General features: G+C 41.8%; 1 protein-coding gene across 4 annotated transcripts in view; it reads left to right on the top strand.

Moving 5' to 3' along the window:
* The window catches only part of TEAD1 (TEA domain family member 1 (SV40 transcriptional enhancer factor)), a 165506-nt gene that overhangs the window by 91023 nt on the left and 52629 nt on the right, over window positions 1-21854 (top strand). The window contains exons 2-6 of one of the 4 annotated variants that reach the window (XM_008574184.1): window positions 4920-4984; window positions 7351-7413; window positions 7503-7565; window positions 20859-20870; window positions 21698-21832. In XM_008574184.1, the coding sequence (XP_008572406.1) occupies window positions 4920-4984; window positions 7351-7413; window positions 7503-7565; window positions 20859-20870; window positions 21698-21832 (338 nt within the window). The remainder of the gene's footprint in view (window positions 1-4919; window positions 4985-7350; window positions 7414-7502; window positions 7566-20858; window positions 20871-21697; window positions 21833-21854) is intronic. The other 3 variants (XM_008574185.1, XM_008574186.1, XM_008574187.1) reach the window with 3 other exon arrangements.

The raw sequence follows: 21854 nt of genomic DNA, 5'->3' as shown, positions 1-21854 counted from the left end.
GTATTTAGGAAGAAGTGTCATTATGCCTGCAACTTAGTTTGAAGTACACAACAACAAAATAAGATGGCTTGGTGGATGGGCAGACAATGGATAAATGGAAAGAAGGTGATAAGGCAAGAATAGACAAAGTGAACCATAGAATTTAAGTGAGTGGTATACAGTGTTCATTATAAAATTCTTTCTGTAAAAAACTTTTCTGTATGTTTGAAATATATCATACTAAAATGTTGGAGGAAATGTAATCTATCGTTAAGGGCCTGGTTTGTGTTCTAGTACTTTGGAGAGGAAGCCTTTCTAGATTTCCTGAATTATTTGTGGCCTGTTGCCCATGTGTGTTACTGGAACCTCTCTCATGGCAATAGTTGTCATTTGATGTGTAGAACTGCTTTGCTTTCTTATCTTGGCCCTGGTGTTGAACAGTGATCTTGTGGACAGGCACACTGTCTTGTCTTTAAGTTTCTGATGCACCAGACAGGCATGATAGAAGGAAGCAAGGAAGATGGTCCCCTCACGACTATAGAACTAGTTTAGGAAAATAGCAATTAACTTTAAAGTTGCCTTGTTGAAAGTCGTTTTTTAATGTAAGGTTTACTGGATCAAGTGTGTGTGTGTGTGTGTGTGTGTGTGTGTGTGTGTGTTGGGAGAGAATTAGAGAAATAACATTTCTAATACCCAACATTCTGATCATGACTGCAAATCAGGACTGTGCAGTGGAGAGTGGAGACCCACTTCCAGTTACAGTGGTGGTGATGGTTGGTGTTGCTTAGCCTTGGTTAGGGAATTCCGCACTTTAGTAAAATGATTCAAGTCCAGGGCTGTGGACTATATGGACTCACCCCATTTGGAGGGCAGGTCTATGGAAGTATAAATAGGGCTCAGGATGTCCTGTCAGGATTGCTGATAAGTCTCCAATCAGAACCTATTTGATATCTCCAATATATGTACAACCTCAAGCAGTCTCAAAAAGATATTCCACAATCATTTGGAATGGCATACTTGTTTCCCTAATGGATAAGTATATTTTAGTTCTGGGAAAATTTAGAATTAAAAATAGAACATCTTAATATAATTAAAGCTAAAGCATTAATGTTTTTGATTTAAAGGATTTATGTATATATGATATTCCAAGTAATTTAAAATAATTTGGCCTAGGTAATAAGATTAGCCTGTATTTCCAAATTAAAATGTGCAGTGAAGTAATTGATTTAGACTTGGTTTTTGGGAGGGTGGAAATCTTACTAGGTTTGTAAGCACTATTAGAGCATTTAAGAGAACTTATTATGTTTCTAAGAGTTGCTTAAGGGAAGATTTTGTAAGTTAAAGTGGACAAGTCTAATATTTAAAAGAATTAAATAATTATTATTTAGAGCTTGAAACACATTATGAAAGAAAGAACACAGGCTTTGAAAGGTGATCTCACTCATCTAAAGAACAAGGACATGAAAGTTTAGATAAGCTTTCAATGAAATGACTACAGTGTAGTGCTCAGCACATAGTACTCAGTAAGGAATTGTTGTAGAAGTAGTAATTTTTATTTATTTATTTTTTTGTCCTTTTTGAGACCGGCCGCACTGCCCTCAGCCAGTGAGCGCTGTGAGCGTACCGGTCATCCCTATATAGGATCCGAACCCGCGGTGGGAGCGCGGCTGCGCTCCCAGCGCCGCACTCTCCCAAGTGCACCACGGGCTTGGCCCGAAGTAGTAATTTTTTAAAATACTTTAATCAAAGTATGAGTTGACATTATTCAGCTCCAATGGTGCCATTTGCATAGACTACAGAGTACTCAGTCAGATTTGACTGTCCTGGATAATAATCTTATTCATTCAATCAAATGCCATAAGAAATTGAAGCCAGTTACGTAGGTTATGTGTCATACCTATCAAGCTATTCCGTCTGCTTTCACAGGAAATCAGCAGGTTTGGGGGCAGGAGACATTTTTGCCATCTGGACAAGGTTCAGATGAAATTGCATGTAATACAGAGCCCTGGATTTATTTCATCTTGGCCACTCAGACAGCCCTGAAAAGGGTGCACAGTGAGGCCTGAGCTGGAGGATGCTTGGCTTGTCTGCAGACGTTGTCATTTAGGTCTGGCTTCTGGTAATTAGGCACTCCTAGCTGGGCTCTGCTATCGGTGAGCCTTTGAGACAAATTGCAAAATCTGTACAACCATCTGAGAGATGGAGAAGTAGACCTGATGACACTACAGGGGATATTGGTAGTTCTTAAAAGTTTGAAAGCGAATGCTTAGAGAAGCAATACTAAAAACTGAATTTAGAGGTCCTTTTTCTGTAGATAAAGGGTATGTTCAGTCACAGAATTAGGACCTGAGAAGATCCTGACAGGCTGGAATGACAGGCTTAATCTAACAAGGTGAAGTGGAGTAGAAATAAAAGTGAGGTTCTGAAAATCCTAGCTATGCATGAAAAGGCTGGGAGCAGGGGTAAGGATGTGTCTGAGGAGTAGGCCATATGAAAAAGATCTAGGAGTTCAAGTTGACAGTTTATTGTGGCCCTTACAATTTAATGCATGATTAGGCTGCATTAAAGAGGTAGAATATTTAGAAAGAGGGAGGTGATAAACCCATTCTGCTGTTGTAGGATTACTGCTACAGTTATGAACTCCAAGCTCTGTGACAAAGGATGGTCACAGAATGTTGTGTGGGAGTGTTCCAAGCCTGTCACAGATAGCAAAGGAACAGGGGAGGTTTAGCTTGCATACAATTTTAGGAGGACCTGAAAGTCATCATTAATATCTGAAAAGCAGTCATGTGCATAAGGGACTAACCCTATTCTTGTTAAGAGGAACAAGAAGGATCTGAAGGTGAAAGTTACAGGAAGTTCCAAATGAGGAGGGTCTTTTAAAATGTTTTTTTTTGTTTGTTTGTTTTGTTTTTTTTAATGTCCGGCAACGGATCGCAACCCTCAGTGTCGCGCCCGTACCGGACCGGGACCGGCAATGGGATCGCAACCCTCAGCGCTGCACCCGCACCTCGCTCAGCCAGTGAGCGGGAACCAGTCTGTATGTGGGATCCGAACCCTCGGCGGGAGCGCCGCCGCGCTCCCAAGCGGCGCACTGTAGCAGTGCGCCACCGGGCCGGCCCATAAAATGTTTTAAGATACAGTGGGCTGCTTCCTCAATTCTGGAAGTGCTGGCTTAGGCTAATGAGGACTCAGACTTTCAGGGGTGGGATTGGATGACACATAGGTACTTCCTAGCCCCAAGATTCCGAGGTTCCTCTGCCTTCTGGTGGTGACTGTGTCCTGCAAAGTTCCTAACACAGGCAGATGATAGACAGAGCCATAATTACAGGAACATTTTAGGCACTGGTGGAAGAGTCTTAAGAATTCTCAGACAAGACTTCCATAAGGACACTCTTGAGATGGTCCTCATCACTGTTGCTAGTTCTTTACTCTGCCAGGGGAGCTATGGGGGATGTGGTCACTTTCACCCAAGGCTGTGTTATTTCCTCCGTCATTGCTTCTGTGTGCCAGCAGGGTGCTGGGTGCTAGGGGAACTTTGAGGAACCAGGCAAAGTTCGTGCCCTCTGTGGATATGCAGTATGTCTGGGAAGTAAGACAGCTGACACTAACTATACAGTTATGTGTATAACTATACAGGTGCAATTTGAGCACATTTTAGGAAGGAGAAGTATAGACTTGTAGAACAAGGAAACCAAATCTTGTTGGGTGGTTAGAGGAGACTTCCCTGAGGGAGTGATGTTGACGTGGGGCTTTGGAGGAGAAGCAGGGTCCTGCCCCACTGTTCCAGTGTGGCAGAGCACATGAAGGAATGACAGCAGTAGACTTCAGACTTGCTGTTGACCAATAGAAGCTCTCCTGAGGATGGAGCCGATATAAAGCCAGCCAAAAGCACTAACAGGAAACAAAAGTTTTCTGTTTACTATATGGAATACATTAAACTATTTTTAGTTCCTGGTGTTAGAGCAAGTTGAAGTCATAATGACCAGCACAGAAGGACCCAGGTCTTGTATGAGTGGGTTTTTATTTCATGTGGTATCTTAGTAAATGCCCCCACTCAGCTTCTGGGAATATATTTTCCTATTATAGCTCTTCAAAGTTAGGTTACCTATTTTAGATTTCTCAGTCTCATAGTAGGGTAGGGATGGAAGGTTTTTGTTTATACTTTTAGGCATTTTATTTCACCAAAAGGTTATAAAGCTTGGAGGAGATTGAGTTATTTTTTTTTCATTGACATGATCTTGTATATAGTTAGTCACTAGTGCAAAGACTACCTTTAGGGAATATCTGCTTTCAGACTGTGAGTGTCTTATCATTGTGGGGCTTCTGTACCCACAGCAGTTCATTCTCTTGTGGCTATAATGATTCTAACTGGAGTTAACTATGATAGAAACTTGAATAAGGAAGAAAATGAGTAAGAAAAATAAAAGACTAGAACAGATCTGGGTTTGTTTACTCTCAGACTAATTCTTTGTATAGAGTATATGTTATTTACACGAATGACCACTCATTTAGGTACAAGCATGCAATCAAACAAAAAGGCACGTTTTAAAATTTTATTTTTTATTGAAACATAATTGATTGCACATATCTGTGGGGTGCAGTGTTGAATATCAATACCCGTGTGCAATATGTGATGCTCAAATTAGGATAATTATTATATTCAACATTACACCATGTAATTGTTTTTTGTGGCCCTCAAAAAGGCACATTTGAAAAATATTCATTTTCTGTCCTCTTGCTGAGGATATCTTAATTTTCTCTAGTAAATATTTTTGCAAACAGTTGTACTGTTTTATTTTTCTGGCATTTATAAACATAACTGCAGTTTAAAAATGGTCGATTCTGAATTCTATTCCTAGCTTTTTAGGAGCTTTTAAATTTTTATTTATTTATTTTTTTAATTAATCCACCTTATTGTAAATTCTTCTTTCTTTCAGGTAGGAATGAATTGATAGCCAGATACATCAAGCTCAGGACAGGGAAGACGAGGACCAGAAAACAGGTAAAGTAGCCCACCTGGAAATCGTGCATGTCAGCGAATGGCCCGAGGAGGCATTTTGGCTGCAGTGGCTGGCTGTGCTTTGGCTCCTAGGAGCCCCCAGTTTGAGTTCCCTGTAAGGACGTCAGTGTTGTAGGAGTTTTAAATTGGCTCTTTTTATTGTTCATCATTTCAGTGACCCTTTATTATGTGGTCTCCGGAGTTCTTTTTAAACTCATATGGGAAAGTTTCACAGCTATGGTGAGGGCAGTGTATGAACTGCTCCTGTACTGTATTTCAAAGCTTAGATTTCTTTCCCAAAATGTGCATCTGCAAACATTGTAAAAGCTGCAGGTGCACATACACTTACAAGGCATGAAATTTTGAGATTTTGCGCATTGTAAAATCCTGGAACGATTACATGTTAGTCATCATTTCATTGAAAAAGTAATGCAGATTTGAGTATTAGCCGAATATAATATTGAATGATGTGCGTCCAGGGAACTGTTGCTTCTTAAGCGATGGCTTTTTGTCAGTAGCTGCTGTGACTGAAATGAAGTTAAAACTTAAATACTTCTGTGCAGAGCAGTGTCAGGAATTCTTTGCCCTTTGCCAGGGCTTTCTGCCTTCTCTTGTTCTTTCAAGATGTTAAAGCAGCCCAGATCTCTTATATGATCCAGTTTAGAACTGGAATGGCTGAGAAACTAGTGTTTAACTAAAAACAGAAAAAGGAGAGAAAGGAAAAGAAAAAAACCTCATGGGTGAGTTGTTAACATAAAAAAAATTATTTTTTAATGTTGATTTATGCTGAATGATATGGCACAGACCTTAATAACTGTAATCAAACCAAAAGGCAAGCTAAACGGTAGTCTCCTTAATACTTGAGCAGCAGATTTCAGTTCTTTTCCCAGTGAGGAATTGTTTTCATGAGTGTTAACAACAGGGGGAGAGGCTTTTCTCCAGGAATGCTGCATGTGCCATAGCCTGGGAGCCTGGCTGCTGAGTCAGCACAAAGGGAGGTGGCCTCCTGCCAGCGCACAGAGACAGGGCATTGTCTGTTTGGGGGATGCTCCCCCCTGACAGTGGCCCTCACCAAGTCAGAGAATCACATAAAAGCAAAATTCTGGTGAAAACAAGTAACAGCAGAAGCCAGATGGAGGGGTGAAGAGGATGGGGGAGTGCCTGCTTTTCTCCATAGTTTAAGAAAAAAAAAGTACAAAAACAAATTGAAAAAATAACTGAATAATCGAAACTCAAAGTTAAAGACGAAAGAATCTTTTATTATCATAAATCCTTTTTTTAGAGTTTGAAATGAGGTAATCACCACGCCGTCTGAGTCACTGAGCTTCTAAATGGAAGCTTCTAAATTTCTGAAATGGACAGATCTAATCTCCTATATACTGAAAGTGCTGGACCTGGGCTGTCTCCTGGTCTGTGAGCTCTGGTCATTTGCCCAATGACCCCTTCACTGGGGGACTCTTCTAAATTTAACCAGGTCCCACTGAAAGAGATGCAAATTTGTTTACCCAGTGGAATCATTGTTTTTCAGAAGCCGGGCTTGGCTACATTTCCACACCCCGGCATCCTGGGGATGTTTTTAGGCAGCAGTTGGTGATACCTCTCCAATGTGAATTTGTTGTTCAGCAAATCTGTGTGGTTTTCAACCCAGATTTTTAACAGGATGGTTGGCTGGCTGTATTCACACATTTCACTTTGTAATAATATGCAAATCCACTTGGCACCCAGTCAATACTCAAAAGAGTGGAAGGATTAAAGATATTTATAAGAGGAAAAAAAATTCTCTGCTAACTGGGTCTTTCCATTTTTCTTTGAGATCTAATTTACATGTCACTATTATTTTAACATTTGCTACAGAATCCAGAGCTCTTAATGAGATCAGCATAAACCGACAGCTTCGGCTTTTTGATTCTGCAGAACGTGCTAATTTATGGATAGTCTCTTCTAAATTGAGAAAAAGGGATTTTCCCTCCTGATACTGAGAAGCTATAAATATTTTCATTTACCCATACCCCTACCTTTTAAATTTTATAAAGAAAACAACCCTACTCTCCCTCTCTCATCCCTCCCCAAATTAGTTTTTTTCCCAGTGCCCGTGATTTCTCCTGGGTTTGAAAACTAAGATGAGCCTAAACTTTCATCCTGAACCAAGTCACTGCAGTGATGACCCAGTATGAGAAGCTTAGAGCAGCGCTGGGGGCTTGTGTCTGGCTGGGACTGTGTATTCCTAACTGCAGAGCTTTGTTGAGATGCAAATAACCTCCCCCTACCCCACCCCCGCCTTCCCAAGGAGTAGCGATTTTATATTTGATTTCCTTTTTTTGTTTTGTTTTGTTTTGTTTTGTTTCCCCTCATAAACCCGAACAATGTAGGTGTCTAGTCATATACAGGTCTTAGCAAGAAAGAAAGTTCGAGAAATTCAAGCCGCCATTAAGGTACGTCTGGCTTGCCCAGTTGTAGGGGGCTTTTCATCTCCATGGTTACAGGCTTTTCCTTTGTTTTCCTCCCTTCCCCTACCCTGCAGGTGTCTAGTCACATTCAGGTTCTTGCCAGAAGGAAATCTCGTGATTTTCATTCCAAGCTAAAGGTATGCGCTTTTCTGCTTTTTGGCTTGTGGTTGCTATGCATCTCACTTCCTGTTTTCCATGGTGACTGGTGAATGCCTGGTGCTGGGATTCTCGTAACCTAGTTTCCTTGCATGTGAGAGCTGTTTACTTTTCTTTGTGTCTAATCTTTCTGTTCCTGTACTAGCCACACATTAAACTCAATGTGTGTGCGTGTGTGTGCGCGCGCGTGTGCGTGTGTGTGTTCCTAATAACCATGCAAATGCAGCAGAGAGCTGATAACTTTTCAGCACAGAAGCATGATTTTATTTTTTTAACCTTCAAATGTCCACCAAACAACTCTGGGCTAGGAAAGCTTAAAAAAAAGTCCAGAGGCACAAAGTTGATAATAGAAATTATAAAGGAATCGTTCCCAGAGCGGTCATAAAATTACTTTTTAAAAAACACGTAGAAATATTTTAATTTGCGCTTTTGATGTATTTTCAAGAATACATATAAAAATATTTCTTTTTCATGTATGAGTGTACTTCAAAAAGTTTGCAGTAAAGTAGAATTAAAAGATAATACGAATCTTTCCATGAACTTTTTGACTACTCCTTGTATGTCTCTTCCAACACAGAGAATATTTTCAGCTGGATTTCTTACACATTGCTTGATATTATTTTTTAAGTGAATGGCTCTCTTATTAAAAGAGAAATTTGAGGTGTGGCCTAAAAAAAAAAAGATTTATCTTAGAGTTGGGAAAGCTCTTGCTCAAACCCAGGCTTCCAATTCCATTTATACTTAAGTTACATTTTTTTTTTTTACGTGTGCCTCATTTTCCAGTCTTTTAAAAGCAATATTTCACAGCAAAAATGGAGGCATTGATAATTTTTTAAATAGAAGTTCTCCCTACCTTTCCCCTTTCTAAAATTTGCAGTAAAACGTACATGACTTATTTTTCTATCATGGCCTATTTTAGAAATGGTAAGGGATTATTATGGTTTGCAAGAAGAAACTTTAGTTTTTAATAAAATTTGTTTTAGCTCATATTGTTGCCTTTCCCATGTGCCTTTTTTTGTTCTGTCCTAATATTTTTTCATACATTAATTAAATTTGTGCTTTTATTCTAAACTACAAAAAAGGTATAATTTCATAGCATGGAGTGGTAAACATGGGACCTTTCCCAAAGCCCTTCAACTTTTTTTGTACAGACAAGGCTGGCTGTGGAATAGGACTAGTGACTAGGAAGGGGCATGTGATGTGCCCTCTACAGTGGGCAGCATGCAGGCTCGCTCGCACGTGTGGCTGATGGTGGCTGGCTTTTAGCTGCACTGGCTGAGCAGTTGGAAGACTAAGAAACCTTCATAGATCCTGCTTTTTAACCTAAGGTGCAGTACTCTCTATGTGGATGTAACCACCCCAGTGTTTGCTCAAGTTCTGACTCTGTTTCTAGTTTCTCTGAGCTAATGAATTAATGATGTACAAAAAAGTTTTCAGATACCAATTTTGTGTTTCCATTTGTGATGTTATGAATTGCTGTATTTCTGCACTGTGTGGTTCCTGTTGACTCACCAGGGCACCCAGCCCTAGACCGGAAGCCCTATAAGTGATGCATAAAGCTCTCCTGTTCAGAAGGGATCCCCATGGCATAAAAAGCACTCTCTTTCTCACTTGGTGATTTTAAGAATTTTCTTCCGTAGTAACAACTTTGCCATTGCTTTGTATGTGTACATATGTACAAACACACAGCTAAGTTTGTGTTTGTTTTCAAGAAATAATAAAAAGAAGACTTTCCCTCACTTTCAGCCTTGGTCCACTCTCCTTTGGGCAGGTACAAGGGAGAGGGAGAAAGAGAGGCAGTAGGATAGCAACTAGGCCAGCATTTCAGCTCTAGGAATTACATCTATCTTCTGGCAGTTCTTTTCCTTCTCTGCTACCATATTATTCTTAGAAAAATGGAGTCTTTTGTTTTTCCATCAGCTAATACCGATGTTTCAGCATGGGTCTCATCATGGTGGGCGGTTAACAGCCAACCCCCATTCACAGGTCTGGCCATGTAAATGGGAATGTGAAATACGGGGCACTGCTGGGTAAGTGTTAGCAGAACAAGCCAAAGTGAAATGGGGAGGGAATCCCAGGGACAGGCTTCATGACGAATGTACTTTTTTTTATATAAAGCCTGTCAAATTTAGTAATGGGGGGTTGTATACCAGCTTTAGTGATACTAAGTAAGTTCTGATAACCTACTACCATAGGACCAGCTGAGAATGAGTCTGGGAATTGGAAGATGGGAGTGATTTTACTGCAGAGCCCCTTGCATTCTCTCATTCAAGCTCACTATGAAGTGAGTTACATAATTCTGATTTTGAGGAAAATGGGCTCAAAGAGTATAAATGATATGACAAAAGTCACCAACCCTAGTAAGTGGCAGAGTCAGGATTTGAACTCAGGTCTTTCTGAGCCCTAAACTACTGCTCTGTCAGATAGGGATTCATCTAGTGGAGATGGGAGAATGTTTTCAGGAAGAGGGCTTCATGCCTTCATATTGTACACAACCTGTTACCCTTCACATTTCTTGGAGCTGGGCATTCAGCCCTTGCTCCCAGACCTTCACTTAGCATCCACATTTTAACTCTGAGCCATCAGTCAAAATGCAGACCTATTTGGGATTGACACTGTGGTGATCATTAGGAACTCAGGGTGATGTGGTCCTGGCTGCAGGGCTGCTGGGTCACAACTCTGAGGGCATTAGGACAGTAAAGGAGAATAAGGCTGGCTGTCACCTGCTTGTTGGAGATGTTGTGGCCTTCACTTCTCCCATGGCCATTTTATCCTGAAGATGCTATCCTTAACCTTTCTTTCTTTCTATTTATTTATTTTCAAATGATTTATTCATTTATTTTTGGCGGCTGGCCAGTGTGGGGATCCAAACCCATGGCCCTGCTGTTACAAGGCTGTGCTCTAACCAACTGAGCTAACCGGCCGGCCCCCTATCCTTAACCTTTCTGACCTCTGTCACCAGCATATGCGCTCAGGTCGGTTGATTTTGCAGAATAGGTGGGTCCTACTGTGTCATCCACATGCTCTTGTTCAGCTCTGCAGTCCACATTTGTGAGGAGGCAGGGACATCCTCACTGAGGTCGTTGTGGGGTCAGGCTGATAGCCATGGTCTTTTTGGCCTCCCACACTAACTAATGAGATAAGCTTGCTACAGAAAGTTGAGGTCATCCCAAAAGACAACAAGGATAGCTTCTGGGTGGGTGGTGGGTGTGGCAGGAAGTGTCTAAGCTTACAAGAGATGGCTGTGCCTTGCCTGAGAAGATGTAGGAAGGCTTCCTGGAGAAGGTGGCTAATGATTGACCATCCCAGGATCTATCCTTGCAGGCACTGTCTCAGCCAGGCTAGTCACCACTTTTCCACATACACAGAAGTCAAAGTGGTGGACAGAAGTCTGTGGTCCTCCTGTGAAGACTAAAGCCATTGCATTTCCCTGTACTCTCATGGAGTTTAGAAAAATGGCTTGCCCATATCTGGGGCCACTGCCAGGCATGGATTCCTTGTGAGCCTTCTGGCTTCTAAGCCTCTCTTTACCTCCCAGGGAAGGTTGTGGCAGAATTCTTTAGGCTAGTAGTTTTCAAGCCTTTTTTTTTTTTTTTTTTGGGCGGCTGGGCAGTACTGGGATCCAAACCCATGACCTTGTTGTTACAAAGATGCATCTCTAACCAACTAAGCTAACTGCCAGCCAGAAGGACAGTTTCTAATGCAAGTACCACAATTCACAAGTGAGATATAAAGTTTATTAATATTTAGTCATCAGAATCATGACACTCACCTTTAGGAAGTAACAACTAGAGGAGATTCAAGGAGACATGCACAGACACACACGTTATCAGCACCACACTCTAACCAACTGAGCTAACCAGCCAACCCCCATGCCTTCTTTAAGCAGCAAAACTCATGTTTCTAATTGGAACTCGCCCTCTTGTGTCCTTAGCAATGGCCTCTTTGGCCGTTCCATTGAATAAGGTTTGAAAACCTCCCTGCTTTAAAGAAGGGAAAGGAGGTGACTGCCTCTCACGCTGTCCTCCCAACCTTTACCAGACAACCCGTGTATCCCATTAAAGCTCATGTTTCTAAGTTCTATAGTCTGTTCTGCCATGTTCCTCTGAAGAAAACAGACTCAAGGAGAGAGTTGTCATTCTCATGTCACATTTACAGATGAGTTGCCCTAGCTACAAAAGTCAATCTCTTGGAGACCTGTTAGAAAAAGTTCCAAAGGTCAGCTTTATGCTTCTGCTAACTACAGTAGTTCTTAAAGTGCTTGTTTGTGGACCAGATCACCCCCAAAATATGGGTACTTCAATTTTAGTATAGAAAAAAATGTTCTAGTAAGTTTAAGATTTTCACATAGGTTTGAACTTTAAAAGCACAGAAATGATTACTTAATTCAATTCAGTAACTTTTCATTGAGAATCCAGTGTGTGCTAGGCCTTTTTGTAGGCACTGGGCATACAGAGTTGAGTAAGTAGAGTCTGAGTTCTTGAGGAACACTAAACCTTCCTGCTTTTCTTTCCGGTAGTTCATCTGCAACTGGGAGCTCTGCAGTAGAAATTAAACAGTATAGTGAAAAGGAGGATGAATTCTGAGAGAGGGAAAATTAAAGAAAGCTTCATAGAACAGGTGCCATTAGAATTGAGCGCAGAAGAAGGTAGAGAATTTCCATGGAGATGGGGGGAGGGTTTAGGGAACCATGAAGGGCACTGAGTAGCTGGAGACACGAAATGGTAAGTGAGACTGGAGGAGCTTAATGGGAAGGCCCCGGATCATCCCAGGAGTGAGGATTCAACTGTGGGCATTGGTGACTATATGGGGGTCACTCACATTTATACTTTGGGAAGATCTCTCCAGCTGATTTTTGGAGGATAGCTAACAGAGGGAGGCCGAGCTAGAGGCAGGGACACTACTTTCTGTAAGAGTGGGTGAGACAGATGCGGGCCTGGACTGGGTGCCACGCTCCACAGCCCCTGTCCTCATCCTGGGCTGGCTCCCACTCCAGTCTACTCTGTCTGCTCTGTACTGTTTCTTCCTTGTTGTTTTTAAAGGGTGAGTGATGTTTATAAGTTCTGTTCTTAAGTCTGAAAAGTGTACTCCAAAACTTTTCAGAAAGATTTTTAATAGGAGCATTTATAATTTATTAAAGGTTGGGTTCTCGTAAAGTAATGGTGATTAACTGGAAATGCGCATCAAAATTAACTATGAAATTTTTGTTGTTTTTAGATTTTAAATATACATAAAAGTTAAACAGTATAGAGAATAGCATATTAAACACTCAGTTTTGTACCATCAGAAATGATCTTTTTTTTTTTTTTTCCTGGCTGGTACAGGGATCAAATCCTAGACCTTGGTGTTATCAGCACCGTGCTCCAATCAACTGAGCTAACTGGCCAGCTAATCATTTTTATTATCTTTCAAGTTTTTTAAAAATGAAAGAAACCAAATGGCAAAACGTTATTTTGTACTTTCAAAAATTTCCTCTACCTACCCTCTTTCTTCCACCAAAGTCAACACCACCCTCCTGCCCAGAATGTCTTTCCTTGCCACTTATTTCCTGGAGAAAACAAATCCAATGAAAACTCCCTCTTCTTCTTTTGCCCTTAGATTTTTACCCTCTCTCTACCATGAATTTGTGCTATAGCCATTGGCACGGACATGAGACTTTTTCTCTGCAATTTTCAGCAGCCTAAGCCAAGATGGACTTGGCCAATAGTTTGAGATGACCTTGAATACAGACGATGGCCATGAGGGAGAGATGCTCAGGACAAGAAGATACAGGGATGGTTGAAGTAGTGAGAGTGATGGGAGGAGATGGTGAACCAAGAGCAGAGAAGCTGGGAGAGGAGGGAGAAGGGTCAACAGATTGCAGTTGATTCATGAGCATGGCAGGATGGATGGGGTATAAAGGCTTTTGTGGCCAAAGGGTCAGTATTTTGGAAATTAAACATATACCTTCAGAGTTTTTTGTTTGTTGGTTTTTGTCTTCTTGGCTATAGTATCTGAAAGAGAAGACACCCTTTCTAGGAGACAGCTTAGCTTTGAGGGAGTCATTTCTTAGATGGGAGTGCCAGACAAAATCCTTTTTGCCTTTCACTCTTCAGGTGATAAGTGTGTTACAGATGACCCACAGCTCTGTAGCTAGGCCTGATTCCAATTATAAAGTAGAAGATGAATCCATACAGGTACTGTGTGCACCTGTGCATAGGTCTATGGATTATGTATTTAGGAATTCAAAGGAGGCCGAGTTAGAGATCTCCCTTGGATCTTATGTCACCAGCTGCATCTACGGCAGTGACGCCAACACCAGTTTTATTTATTGCCTTCCATCTCCCCTATTCCCCTAGTTTAGCCCCTTCCTGGCATCTTCACTTGAGGAGTGAGAGCTGGTAGCATGGTCTGAGGACTAGAAATTTGCAACTTTAGAAATTATTCTCTACTTTGAATTATTTCACTATTAATTCATCAAAAAGTCGTTAGCTATGTTTCTAAGCTCCAAAGATTTAGTATCCCAGCACATAGAAAGAATGCAGAAGTGTTTTCTATGCATCAAGCAGTCTTTTCTTTCCTGTTCACTGTGTAGAGTTTTTCTGTTTGTTCAATTGTCCTGAGAGGTTATATAGACCCTGCCCAGAGGCCTTCTTTCCCCATTAGCAGCAGAAATTCATTCCTTTCTTTGCTGGCTTCAGAGCCTTGTATAAGCCACAGCCAAGCTCTGCAGACTGCCACTGCCACACTGGACCATCATCTTCCCATGAAGATGGTTCACGTCTTGAGTGTTTGGGTGAGTGTGTGCCGTGGGACAGGACTGAGAGGACAGGAGGTCCTCCCTCTGCCTTAACCTCAGCAGGAATGCATTTTGGACAGCAGGCGTATCCGTGTCAGGCTCTGGACAAGGGCTGAAGAGAAGCCTGGACTTGCTGACGTTGCATCATCCCAGTAGAGCAGAAAAAGACCTGAGCCTCTCTGACTGTGTCCAGTTGTTGGTGACTAATTGAGGAGCTCATATGCTCCCCTGGGGCCATTTTCTTCATTCTCACCCTGGTGGCCTTTGTGATTTGATTTCTGAACAGGCCATTATTTCCAATCTGCTGTTCTTTCCAGTAAGCAGAGAGCTTAAAGTTCAAATTGTTGATTTAATGCTCTTGAGTTCAAGAACGTCACTGGGCCATTGCTGAAGTTCACACTGCTAAATCCTGTTGGTATCACCACTGATTTCATCCAGGAATGGGCCTGTTCACAGGGAAGATAGACATGCTTCACTTCTCCCTATGGAGAACTCCCTGTGGTCCCCTGAGCCACTCTGCTCTTCTAAGAGTTGGCCATTAACAATACATGTGGCAAAGAAAGCCTGAACAACAGCCTTCTTTGTCTGTGTCAACACCAAGACACTTGGCCTTGTCGTGGGATTTGGGAAATGATACACAGTCTTTCCTGCATTTCCCAATCTGTGGGGACTTTTTTGCATTTGTGACATGTACCCTTTCTCCTCAAAGATGTTTTCATTTTCTTGTTTTAATTTAACTGAATGAAAACTAGAATTGGAGACTATTAATTTCTCGGGTTAAGATGGGATGGAATTAGAATCTCGCATCAGTCGTGTGATGATGCAGAACTTACAGAGTGAGCCAGGGCATTGAATACACTCACCTTTCTGTGTGGATTGAGCCAGGTCTAGATTTTCTTTTAAAGGACAACAGAAACAACCAAACTGTATATTTTTATCATTTCATAGGAAAATCCCATTGTTAATTGGCCTCCAGTGTAGATAATGCTGTAGAGTAATATTGATCCCAAAAATTATATGGTGAGGACCAGGGCTCCTAAGCATTTCAGGTCCCGAGCAGGATCAAGCCTGGGTGGCTGGCCAGTCAGGTGGGCCCCGTACACTGCAAGCTCCTTGAATGGCAAGGCTGCAGGCACTGCACTGAGTACTTGGAGCAGCCCTAAACATGGGCGGTGTTATCTCCGAGTTATAAATGGGGAAGCAGAGGCTCGGAATGGCTAAATGATTTGTGTGGGGTCACAAGTCTGAATTTGATGCCTGGGCTATCTGGTGCTAAAGCCCAACCTCTTTGCAGGATGTTATGCTGCCTCCCCAAGAGTGCTGGTCAAGCGTGAGGGGTTCCTTCTCTGACTTGAGATGCTTCGCATTGTCTCCCTCCACCGAGCTCTGTTCACTGCATCTATATGTTTGAAGGAGAAGTGTAATGGGAGCTAGACTCTGGAACTTAACTTGAGCCAGCTGCCAGCTTGAGTTCTTCTGGCTTCTCAGGCAAGATCTACCTCCTGCCCCTTGCTGTTGCCTCCCAGAGAAAAAGGGACAAAGGTCGAAAGTGTACCTTCTCTCGAATAGCCAGATCTGGCATGAAGCTGTCCTGAATCCCAGGCTTCCTGGGAGAGAGTAATCAGGCACACCTATGCATCTCATCTATAATCCTTTATGATGCTAAGTCCCCATCAGAATTAAAGGAAATGCTGTTGGCAATTATAAAATACTAAATATAGCTCAGTACATTTAAAAATGAACAATGGTAAAAGCCTTGAAAATTTTTTCTTGGATGTGAATGGAGTCTTTGGTATTTGGAAATACAATAAGATGAATTAATTGCTACTCATTAGGAAGCAAGTCAGGAGAAGTATGAATGTGCCTTCTTTCCTTGGCATTAGCTGTTGCCTGACCGAAATAGCCCCCTTTTGTATTTACTCCTGCCTTCTCTAATAATAAGCAAATTAGAGATCAGGGCTAAAAAAAAAAAATTCAAGTGCCCTCCATCCTTTCTCCAGAACCATCATATAGTTTTGTGATGTTTATCTGCACAAGGGCTATGGCTAATAATTGTAGAGGTCATGTGAATCCACATAGTGCAAGATTAGAAACAACATCTGCAAAATTATTTCTTAGGGAAGTATTTTGTAGTTTGTCTTTTTTTGAGAAAGTGATTTTGCAAGCAAATTGCTGTCTTTTCTTCCTTGCACTATATTTTTATGTTGCTGGGAAAAGTATTTGGAGAAAAACATTTAAGATCTATCAAGAGTTTTTGAATCCATAGTCTTTTTTTGACTTTACATATTTTCCTGATGTATTGGTGGACTTCTATATGTTAGATTGGAGTCTTACCTTTGAATTCTGAAATGATGGCCCATGAATAAACTGTTTGGAATATATTGATTTAATATGCTTATTAAAATTCCATATGTGGCACCTATAATATATTGCAAGCATATGATATTTTTTATATTTAAAATTTGTTCATGGCTAATGCCTTAAGAAGATGAGATCATTGATTTTACAGAATAATCAAAAGTCAGGGAAGCAGAGGGGAACCAGACTCCCATAATATGCAGAGACTGATCCATAAGATGTCCTCCGGTTTTAAAAGCACACTCCAGCCATGTGCATTTGTGATGTTGCTGCCTTCCTGTCATGTATATTACATGTAGACATTTTCCAAACATTGTGTCCATTTCAGCCATAAAAAGGAGGCAGTCAGCAGAACAGAGAGTTGTAGCAACAGCCTTGCTTTGCTTCATGAAATATAAAAGCCTGTTTACTTAGTAACAATAACAATTTGAGAGGCTTTAGGCTGAGGAGTTTATGCGTGACATAGCCTGCTCGACCGTGTGGGATAGAGGCGTGAGACCACCGATGGGTGGTATGCCAGAAATTGGATAGTAAAGAAAGTAGGGTTGATTGTGAGACATGCACCTGAGTCAGAGTGCTGGTCTGCTCTCATTCTTAGCACCCCTCCGCCTCCCCCTTAGCAGTCTAGAGACTACCTTTCCTGCTCCATAAGTATTTCCCACATTGCAGGTCATGGGCTTGGGTTAGGGTTCAGTTGGAAAAAGGGAGATTTGCCTTTTTCCCCACTCACCTTTTTGTGGCCTCTTTCTTTGTAATCTTAGGGGTCGAGGGACTTAAAATCAGTATTACGGAGTTCGTGTGAACTGGTCCAAGCCTTTTTCTAGGACACATTTTTGTTGTTCATTCTCATATGCTCCTGTGTACACATACACGCACTCAGAGTATTTCCTATAATCTAAGACATCATAGAGCATAACTCAGTATCGACTTAATAACAGTTCTTCAAGATAAAACAATGTGCTCATCCTTTGTAAATCTCATCCACATCTCAGAAATGATGGTGTGAAAACATCTTAGAATAAAATTAATAGGGTGTACAAATGTAGCATATGTTTTTAAATTTACATAAACTTCATTTATGTGGATAAGTTAGCCTCCTTCCCTTTTGGCATGGGAATGAGTGGTTAGGACAGAGTGGAATGTTTAAAAGTCCAGGATATTAGACCAGAGTGTCACAGAGAAGCAATTTATTTAGGGCTGGCACTTAGAGTTATAATTTTTTTCAAAGCCGGGCATGTTATCTCTGTGCCGAAAATGACAGTTTAGAGATCCTTCCATTGAAATCTCTCAGCTCGGCATCCTTCCGAACTCCCATTTCAGGATAAGTGGGTCTGCAGCCAGGCTCTCAGTTCTGATTTCAGACTGTCCTTGGTGGTGCTTATTATCTCCAGGATTACTTTAGGTTTTAAGCAAAAAACTTTACTCCTTTTAATTTTCAGATGTATATCGCAGATAAAGGGGAGCTGTTATAAAATTAAATGAATAGTCAGAGTAGCTTCACTACAGAAAGTAGGAAATCACTGGTATAGACATTTTAGTCCATTTGCAGAAAATTGCCTATTCTCAAATAGGTAGGTCAAGTGCAGAAAGAACCTGTACTTGAGATAAAATTTCCTTTCCACACTTGGATTTCTCTGTATTAGAACAGTTAGCCGAGAGCTGCCCAAATTTTAGTATCCTGTCATCTTCTCACTCCTGGTTTTTTTGGCTAGCTAGCTATACATATTAAAACATATTTGTTTATAATGAAATTCATCCTCATAGCTAAAAATACTTTTAGAGTCAGAAGGACATGAGAGAATAAAGTGCAACTCTTTATTTTGTAGCTGCACAAAGTTAGAGGGTGTTAAATAACTTGCCCAGGGTAAAACAGCCCATTAATGTCAAGCAGGGGCAGGTTTTGAACCAGGTCTTCCAACTCCCCAGCAGATACCCCTTTTACCATCATAGAGCGAGTTGGTGTGATAAAAACAATGATGTGTTCTCCTGCTTTTAAACTCTTGTTTTCATTTAGATATCTGGTGGAATGCTGAGTAGTAAGAGAATCAAACCTTACTTTATTTAGCAAAATACAGAGATTCTGTTCTGAGGCTGTGTGACCATAAACAGCAAAGACAGTTACTTTACTACTTTCCCAAATTGACTGATTTCCCCATTTCAGGGAAAAAAAAAAATCAAACTTTTGTGAACATTTTGAAGAACTTTCCAATAAGCCTAGTAAAGGGAAACATTCCAAGCAACTTTTAATAGCATGAAGTACATTATGGAGATGCAGGGAACCGATTTCCATTCGGACCTGGACTTTTGATTAATGAGTTGCCCCACCCAAGTGTGCACACCCAGGTTCTGTATTTGTCAAGCAGACTCGCCCCTGTCACCAGCATTTCATCGACACAGAACCGTCAGGTCTGTGAGAGGCTCCATGATGTTCTTCTGGAATAGAGCCAAGCCCACAAGCTCTTTTGTAGTTGTGCCGTGGAATCCGTGTCAGCCAGGCAGGCAAGAAGTCGGGGCCGCCATGTCCAAGCTCCCCTAGCCTGGGCCCTAGAGAAGTTGCTAGGCTTGTTCTGGGCTGCAGGAAGTTGCCTGTGGTCAATACCTATGCCATTACCTCAGTTTCAGAAATTGCCTTGAGAGCATTTATAACCTCTCGTTAGGGGTTAAATGGCTTGGGGGCTGGAGTCCAAAGTGACCAGTCCAAAGAGAAACCAATAAATTTGCATTGATGCCAGGGTATTCTTGACAGTGAATGGAGTAGGTGTGACAGAGCCATGCTCTGTTCATGGATTACCCTCTGAGGGGATGGATGGGGTAGGTGGCAGATGAAACCACGGGAACAGCTAAGAGTGGATTGACTGGCACTGAAATCTGTATGTTTTAGGCTTAGTTCAGCTTTAGGGCATGCGCATGCTGCTTGTCATTTTGTCGTCACATCCCATCCACAAGATTTGTCTTTTTTTCTGGCATCCTCAGTATCTGAAATGTATCAGATCTTAAAGAAAAAAAAAAAAAAAAAAAACAGTTACCAGAGGAAGCTAGCCGTAGGTTAGAGCATTTGACAGATTAGCACGTACAGCCTCAACTGGCAGAATGCCGTCTGATGCAGAGACAGCAGAGCAGGGAAGTCTCACTGTAAGAGTCACCAGGGCCATTCTGTTGGGGACCAGCAGTCCTGCAGGCTTCCAGGGCCCTCCCTGTGTCATTCAGCCATAGCACGTGCCATTACAGATGCTCACAATGCCTATGTGCATTCCTGAAAAATTCTTCTTGAGGCTCATTAGGTTTTCAGTTGCAGACCCTGAGAAATATATAAAGTATAAAACTTTAGGCAAGCTTTTGGCTCTTTTTCTTTTCTTTCTTTCTTTCTTCTTCTTATTTTTTCTCTCTCTCTTTTTCAAAGGTTAATGTACGCATTTTGAAAACTCACATGGTATTCCTGGCATTTATGGGGCAAATTGGGGTCTACACCTTGGGAGCACCTAGTCAAACTTTCTTAGAAGGCCGTAGTAGTTGTTTTGTAGGCTTTGGGTTTTGTTTTCTGTTGTAGCTCTTTTTGGCCTTGCCTTTGGCACCCCAGCATGTTTATTCATCCCCTTCCATCTGTAAACACCAAAGCACCTCTCAGCTGGTACTCAGTGTCTTAGCCCGAAGCTTCCTTTTTGACCTTGACTCACTGAACTCTGAATGGCATCTGTGGAGAGTGCACTTTTTATTTTGGTGTCACCATTTTGTTCCTGCTCTGATGGGGCGAGGCCTGGGGTATAGACCCTCTACAAGCAGCCTTCACACTCTCACCAAGCATGAACCCTGCCTGTACCAGCAGGGCCTGTCACACAACAGGGGTTCGACCATTTCTCCACCTATCCTGGGGAAGCCACAGAACCCACACAAAGGAGTTGGGGTGGTTTTTGAATGTTGCTATTGTTGGGTTCCCTTCTTGATGATTACCCTCCTAGATAGCTATCTGGATCATACATTCCTCCTGAAATGTGAGGGAGAAAAAAACTCACACTGCTGCACATTTTATTTTCCCAAGTATTGTGTGTTTGTATAAGTATATATTTTTTAATTGAAGAAGAAAAATAATCCTGCCTCTGTACGCGATCCTTTTTAACAAATTGTTTATTATTGTATCCAGGTAACAAGCATGGTAAGTATTTTCATCAAACTGAGTATTCTGTATTTTAGCTGTGCTTGGCAGACTTTTTTGGCTAGCTTTGTGTTATCAGTCTTGGCTTTTCTAGAAAAGACCTGTTTCAGAAAAGGAGAAACCACTTACCTGTAGCATCCCCTCTGTCTTTGGCTTTAGTAGAACTCATGTAGCCTTAGAGCCAAGGTGGGGATTGTTGAGAAAGCATGTGCCTCGCCAGCATGCTGCTTGGCCCCGTCACCCACCCTGCTGCTTCTGAGCTTCCCCCACCAGGTGTCTGCCAGGGCTTCCAGGCCTCACATGCTCCAGCAGCCTCTGGGACTGTGGTCCTGTGACAGCTGGTGCACACACAGATAGGGCTCCCTGCGCTCTGTGGATGGTCCTGCCCCAGTTTATAGCTATAATTCTCTTACCCGTCCTCCCACCTGTATGCTTAAAAGCAGGGCCTTTTTTTTTTTTTTTTCTTTTCTTTTCTTTTCTTGAGTGTGTTAAGTCATTGGAAAAATCTCCTTCTGGAAGCTGAAAAAAAAGTGCATTTTGACTCTTCTCAGAGGCTTCCCATTCTGTTCAAAATTGGATTTAATTTTTTTTTTTACAAAAATAAACCCCCAAACCTTGTCATTGGGTGTTCTTAATCAGTGTTCAGAGTTACGGCAGGTGGAGTGTGTTCTAGCCTTCTGGCTGTGTTTATTTATCCGTGCATGTTTGCTTTCTTGGCCTCTTTTGTGGCTCCGTATTTTAGTCCGTGTGCTCGTGGCTGTGCTTGTTTAACCTGCCTGGTAGCCGTGCGTCATGTATTAAGTCGGTGCGTCCCTGTCACCTTCAAGGATCAGACTGCCAAGGACAAGGCCCTGCAGCACATGGCAGCCATGTCGTCAGCCCAGATCGTCTCAGCCACTGCCATTCACAACAAGCTGGGGCTGCCTGGGATTCCACGCCCGACCTTCCCGGGGGCACCAGGGGTAAGTCTTGAGCTGGATCCAT

Source organism: Galeopterus variegatus, unplaced genomic scaffold (assembly GCF_000696425.1).
Source record: "Galeopterus variegatus unplaced genomic scaffold, G_variegatus-3.0.2 Scaffold1011, whole genome shotgun sequence".
In the NCBI taxonomy this organism is placed as follows: domain Eukaryota; kingdom Metazoa; phylum Chordata; class Mammalia; order Dermoptera; family Cynocephalidae; genus Galeopterus; species Galeopterus variegatus.
Note: the sequence above shows the minus strand (reverse complement) of the source record. Positions and strands in the feature narration are given on the sequence as shown.